A 6,893-nucleotide genomic window follows, 5' to 3' on the forward strand; every position below is an offset into this window, starting at 1 on the left:
GCCGTACCAATCAATAATCAGGAAGTGTGTTCTCCCTGTAGCTATTTACAGACTGACCTTCAGGAATTTATTGGGACTTTTTTAGCATTTATGTAGTAGGTTAATACTTTTAACCGAAACTGTTACCTCCTCATTCCTTAGTTCAAGTCAAACCTCTACTATGTTACCAAACTATGCCTTTCTAGTGAAGATAGGTGAAATTGAAATGCAGTTCATGGCTTGTTGACGTGGAGTCATGCATGGACAGAATGTTGTGTGGGCTTTCTTGAAGCTTGATTGGGCCCAAAAAGAAAACCCTCCCAACCTCTTTAAAACATTACATGTAATAGGGCTTGCTTTGGGCTTTTTGTAGTTTCAAGCTGTTCAGCCGCATTTCCATGGAATCATATCACAGTCTTGAGTGAGAGAGGCAGAGGCAGACTGTGTTTGAGTAATTACATTTTCACTTCTCTGGAATTTTATGCATAAAGCAGTAATTGGGAATTTCTCTGTTGATGATTAATGTGTACTGAGGAACAGTTACGTTTAATCATCATTAGAGATGTTGCTGCACAGGTTGCAAAGAAGTTTGAAATCAGAGTTTATTAAATATGAATTTTGAATCTACATTAATGTATTTTATCTTTGGAACTGTGTTCACTTTCCTTTAAACAAAAAGTTGATAAATTAAAGAAAAATCTTGCTCAAATCTTGTTTGAGGAAACATGACTAGATGTTTCCTGACAGTTGGACTACATAACATAACTAACATACAATTAAGTTAACGAGTCATCATGCTTTGTGCTATATATAAAGGCCTAAACAGGTATTGTAAGTAACCTCCTGTTGTTGGTGGTTGTTATTTTTGTTGTACATAGAGTTTGGAGAAAGTCAGAACCTAGAATTTGTCTTCACATTAATAAAGAAGAGCTGCATTAAAGTTGATACTTTTGGCCACATAGTGTAGCTACAGTGGAATTGATGACTACTTATATGTGTGTACCACTAAAAGCAGTTTTTGACAGTAATGATTTCATGCTTTTTTGATTTAGGTTTTCTTATCAGCCAGTTTCACACCTGCTTCCTGAGGTAAAGTCTTTTTTTCTTTTTCAGGGTTTCCTGTAAACCCCTAAGCTACAGGAAGAGAACAGAAAGCAAGCAAGTTAAGAGAAAATGATACAACATCTTGCTCATACTCGAAAGAGACAGGCTTTAATCTCACTTGAAGTTGTTTTAAATTTGTGGTTGCTCTTGAGAAATGCTTGTTTTAGGTAAATACCAGGAGGAAAACAACGTCAGTGTGGTGTGTTTGTATAAGGCTTAGGCACCCAGAACTTCTTTTAAACACTTCTTTCTGCTAGGTCATGAGTAGCGTGACAGATCTCATAAAACTGACGTCATTGTGAAAATAAATGATACGTTTTAAGGATTGCTAGAATGCAAGTATGTGCATTGTGTAAACATGCATGAAAAGACACTAACACTGTAAGAAAAGACCTAATATGAGTGGGTGAAATGTCAGCTGTATTCTATTCAAGTTGGGCCGACCACAAAACAGACATCAGAGCGAGCCTGTCTGGTTTCCTAGCAAACACGCCAATCCTCCACTTACACACACACAAGGAACACCCACCTTAGGCTATACAGAGCATATCAGTTATACAGAAATTCTTACAAAACACACCCATTCCCGGTTGTACTAACTAGAAGTCATTGTGTATATGTAAACACTGTACATGAAATGTCTCTAAGCTAAACTAAGACAAGATATACAATGTTTTAACTAATCACCTCATAGCTTTTAGTATATATTACTAGTGAACCGTGACTCTAAATCTCAGCCCTCTGGTATGTATTTATGTGTGTTGATGGCTGCAACATGTTTAACACTGTGTTACATTACCTTTCCCTTTAACAACTTCATGTAATTGGAAACTCGGGTGCCCAATTTTTGAGGTTGTAAAAATGGCTTGCTTTAGTCTGGGATTTTAGTAGAAAACAGGTTTGGAGTGCAGGCAGTCCAGTCTAGTATCTGCACTCTCTTACCTTCAAAGTCACGTTGCTGTAGTTTTTTGTTTGCTGGGCCGCAACAGAACCATGAACAAAAACTTGTGCTGTTGGCCACACAAATGCACTAATGGATGGTAATTATAGGTCTAAAGTACAGAAGTGCCGACTGCCTTTTTATAGTAAGCTACATTTTTACAATACTTACAGTAAGGTCATGTTATTTACTGTTTCTTGTTAATAATAACTTCAGTCATTATTTTGGTGCTTCTGCATGCATTTTAGTGTGGAATTCTCCAGACAGTAACATTAACAGAGTAACAGAGTAACAGTAACAGAGCGTTTTTGTTTGTTAGAGTGGTGCGTGTGTTATGGGTTTTTACTTTATAAATGACTTTTAAAATTGAGGTTTTGTATTGTTGAAATAAAACTTATTCTAATGTGATTTGGAAGTCAACACAAGATAAATGTCATCATGGATATTAACGTAACAAATCACTGATGGCAGTTTTATTACGATAGGCAAGTTTACCCTGTTTATCCAAGTTATTGTGTGATGCAGTGATGTCAAGTCTGTACAGTGGTCCTCTTACTCATAATAGTCTAACGTTACGGGAAATGTTAGACAGTAAAGGGGGGGAAGGAAACATTCCCACTTTTAGAAGTAAATACCACTGAATCAACACTGATTCATACTAGTCCCAACAGCAGGGCTGCTTTGATTAAAACAACAAATATGCCCAGTAAGCATCAGGTTTCCGTTGTGTGAGATTTCCTAAAAGAATTGTTTTATATCTCAAATGCTATTTTACTTAATAATGAAGACATCCGTGTCCAATGATAATGGGCCTGAGCTAGATGTTGTTGGTATGCAATTCTTAATGCTAAAGCATAGCCACAAACAAAATGATTTTTTTGTTAATAAAGTTCTCTTTAATTACATGTGAAATGCTATAGGGAAGCTAGTGGCTAAAACCAATGGGTTGAAGCTAGCAGTAATTTTTGCAATGTTGGTGTTTATAAGGTACTTTTATGATCGTAGTGTCCTAATACAAATATAAATAAATATAACTAAAACAGTATAAATAATTAATTGAGCTAATAATTAAGGCACTTGTGGCTAATGCTATTTGGTCTAGGCTAAGTTTTTGTCTTGTTGTTGCTACTTTTGATGTAGCTGTATGTAAAAACAGCCTTTTTAAACCTCAAATACTATTAAAGCTAATTAGGCAAAAGCTAGTTGCTAATTAATAGAGTATTATTGAACACTCACTCCCTAAGTGCTTCATAATATAAATTACTTAACTTAAACTGTTATAGCTAGTAACGGAGCTGGTAATGTTTTTAAGTTTGTCATTTGAAAAATTGAAAGTCAACACAAACACAAAGATTTCTTTTATAGAAAAATAGTGCTCTTTAATATAAATTATCACAAAATGAAGTACAAAAATAAATATGTGCAAAGTATTTCAGTCTGCTTGCATTTTGTTGCAATTCTCCTCACTTTTTACCCCATTCACATGAATTAAAATAAACAGACCTAGCGTTAACAGTTAAATCAGCAGGTAAAAAAATCTTCACACGTAAACGATGTCTTGTTAAAGTAAGACAGTGAGGGTGAACTTTAGCCCTTTCTTTGAAATACAGAAGTTTAAAAAAAATAAATAAAAAAAATAAAAAAAATAAATACATTCACTAGAAAGCTGTTTTTGCTACTCTGTTCCTCACATGAACACAAGGATTAGATCTGGTCCTGCCTCTCACAGTCATAGGTTTTAAAAAAAACATTCATTTATATTTTAATGCCCTGCAGTTATTTCTCATGATCATCTACTCCATTTGGCTTGAGTGCTATGCTGTTTTTCAGTTCTTTCTTTGTCCATAAAAGGCACAAATATTTACTTGGAAAGAGGCGATGAGTGGTTTCCGCTAACTGTGGAAATTTTTGGATAAATAACTCTGAAGAAGCGGAGGCTGGTGCCCATGCGGGCATGAAGAGTAGATCACATTACAGGCACTGACAAGATCATAGGAATACTGCAACTGTTTACAAAGACTGGCTGTTATACCTGCTAATTATTTTGCTTAGCCAGGCAGTTTCCATAGGCCCCAAACAGTGAGCTGTATTATGATAGTGAACAGTTAGGACTGTCCATTAAAGTTCATTTTTCCCCAGAGGCTGGCTCGTTGATGTGGTAGTTCGCAGCAAATTTTCTCCACTTTGCCGTACTTCCACTCTGAATCTCTGGAATGGGCATTAGATCATTCCCTTCCATCTCTTAAGTCCTGATAGCTGCCTTGTTCATGTCCTGGATGCCACTGTGTCTACATTAGACCAGCACATTTGGCTTACTCCATTCTGTAGTTTCATTCATCAGCTGCTCATCTTTCTTATCATTTAAATAGAAGCATCATACTCCTCCAAGTAGTTCTTGAGTGACAGAGGTAGCTCTTCACTCTTGTTTGAAACATCCAGGTGACCGTTGACTGTCTTTCTGCACAGGTGCTTTAGTGAGGCCATGGTGGTTAATAAGGGCCTGAGCAGTTCCAAAGGTACCTTTTCCCCTCCTGAGTAGATGTAGTATGCACTTCGCTGGTTGCCTCTGGCTGTAGCATCCCTTTTTGAGAACATGTAGTGGGTCACGAGCTTGAGCATGCAGTCGAAGCGTGGTGCTGCCCGCTCACCCTCAGGCTCTGTCTGTAGGAAGAAGGCGTAGTTGTCACACTGGACACGGACATTTTTGGTGCCTGACGGCGTCTTGACGCTAAGCGTGAAGAAGTGCTGCTGGTCTGCGCTGTCACGGATGAGAAAGGTACCGCTAGGCTGCGAGGCAAGCATGGCACCCGCCTCCTTTCCGCTAATGGAGGCCCAGTAGAAGCCGCTCTCCTGGAGTCGACATACTGCCCGCAGCACCATCTGGTACTGCAGCTTTGAGCTGAATGTCTTGTAGCGATGAGGGGCGAGGTGGCGGCTGCTCATCACCATGTCAAATTTACTGTGAGTGACCATGATGCTACAAACACACACCTTCAGTTGGCATGAACGTCTGGATGATTACTGTGAGGGATAGGAATCTAAGGAGGAAAGAGAGAGTTGTGTCATTAGAATCCAGTCAGCTGTTACTCATAGAATCATAGATACTTAAGGTGGGCGAGGAGTTAAGACACGTCGACGTTGGACAGGGCTGGTGCAGGTTAGTCATTAATACAAGGTGGCTAGTTCTTTTGTAAGATGCTTTCTAATAGTATAAAATTGGTTTTGATGGAAATTAATTTTTTTGTGGGACAAGACACAAAGCAACACTACAAATACAGTAGACCATAATTGGGTATTTTATTTACCTATTTAATATTTGTTTCTTTTCTATTTTTATCCTTTTTTATTTATATCTAATCAAACTTGTGTCAGTCAATAGGTTTTTATAGTATAACTGTAAAACATCTGCTTTGATGCAGTCATAAAAATAGTAGATCTTTGTAAAACCATTTTTATTTAAGGATCCGAATCATAATTATTTCCCGTTAATAATAGTTCTTGTTTACTCTTAATAAATGGAGGTTATACAGTTCGAATCCACTACAAGTACAAGACTAACTTCAGAACTCTTTAGAATGCTAGGTAAAAGCTGTACTTTGTTTTTGACTGTAGACTTTAATTGTACTTCTAAACTATAAAATAAGTTATATTTATAAAGTTATTCCTAATTAGACTCTAATTAGCCTGTAACAGTTTTATCCTTGTTATGATTATTGTTTCCCCACAAATACAACTGATTCTATTAGATACTTTTCTCAAAGTTTCCAAATATAAAACATTTGAGAGTGTACTTTGCTTTTGATTGAAGACTAATGGTACTCGTCTAAGTTTGCTTGTAATATAAAGTTGTGTTACTATTGGTGGTCTTAAAACTGTGTAGTATAAAAAAAAAGCTTACCTTATGATCAAGCAAGGAACTATAGCTTATCCGAGATACTCAGTCAGCTGTTAGTACCCAGTCCTGTAATTTGTGTAGCAAACCCTGAGCTGTTCAGTGTTCACCATGGGTAACACACTGTTCTCTGGTTGTGCGTGAATGAACTGAACTCACCAGCTGCAGTCTGTAATGTAGTGAGTTTAAGCTCCGCCTCTAAAGTTTAAGCTCCGCCTCCGGCCGTTCCAGTAATCTCGGGCTGTAAGTTCTTTTAATGCGTATTCCTGTTATTCACGGGAACTCTCCCCCTCCCTCCCTCCCTTACTGTCTTTCTCTTTCTCCTTGTTCCTCCAGTAAAGAGAAGTCAGCTCTTTTACAGAAAGTTCACTACCAAGGAGGATCACTTCTGATCACAGCGTAAACAAAGTGACATGGCAACGTGGGAAATGTTTGTGTGTCAAATTAACTTCATATGTTAAACACATGCAGTCAAAGTCAATCAGCTGTTCATTTTCTATGGTTTTTTAAGTTATTAAGAAAAGAATTAAGACCTTTACATGTATGTTTTGTTGGGTCTAAAAACAACTTTCTTTTGGTCATATACAGTATATATATATATATATATATATATATATATATATATATATATATTTACAGCATATTAGATTATGAATTTGATTGTGTACATAATAAAGTTTTATAATGTTATTTATCTTTGTGGCACATCAGTTCATTGTTGGTGATTGATGGACTACATCGGGTGACTTTTTTGTGCCCATATAAAAAGAGGTACATTGACAGTGACCATTAAACTAAGCCACAAGCAATACAAAGGCAAGTTTAGAAGTTTAGAAACCACAGAAGGTGAACCATATCACACTGAAGAAAGGACTACAATCCTTAAAATGAGCATAAAATGCAAACCTTAACTCTGAATCATGTCAGTGATGCTACTATTGTTCATGTGAATTGTGGCAATGGGTGAAGTGTTCTGTG

At 37.0% G+C, this 6,893-nt stretch overlaps 1 protein-coding gene across 1 annotated transcript; it reads right to left on the reverse strand.

Annotated features, from left to right (window-relative positions):
• Window positions 1–3,376: 3,376 nt before the first annotated feature.
• socs3a (suppressor of cytokine signaling 3a) lies at window positions 3,377–6,046 on the reverse strand. Its single transcript, XM_063018508.1, has 2 exons — window positions 5,922–6,046; window positions 3,377–5,061 (listed from the first exon to the last, which is right to left on the reverse strand). The coding sequence occupies exon 2, from the start codon at window positions 4,994–4,996 to the stop codon at window positions 4,385–4,387; it is 612 nt and encodes a 203-aa protein (XP_062874578.1). The 5' UTR covers window positions 4,997–5,061; window positions 5,922–6,046; the 3' UTR covers window positions 3,377–4,384.
• Window positions 6,047–6,893: the final 847 nt, after the last annotated feature.

Source organism: Trichomycterus rosablanca, chromosome 22 (assembly GCF_030014385.1).
Source record: "Trichomycterus rosablanca isolate fTriRos1 chromosome 22, fTriRos1.hap1, whole genome shotgun sequence".
Classification (NCBI taxonomy): Eukaryota; Metazoa; Chordata; class Actinopteri; order Siluriformes; family Trichomycteridae; genus Trichomycterus; species Trichomycterus rosablanca.

Excerpts from the sequence above, each read along its gene's own strand:
- socs3a (XM_063018508.1), bottom strand. The coding sequence starts at position 4,996 with ATGGTCACTCACAGTAAATTTGACATGGTGATGAGCAGCCGCCACCTC.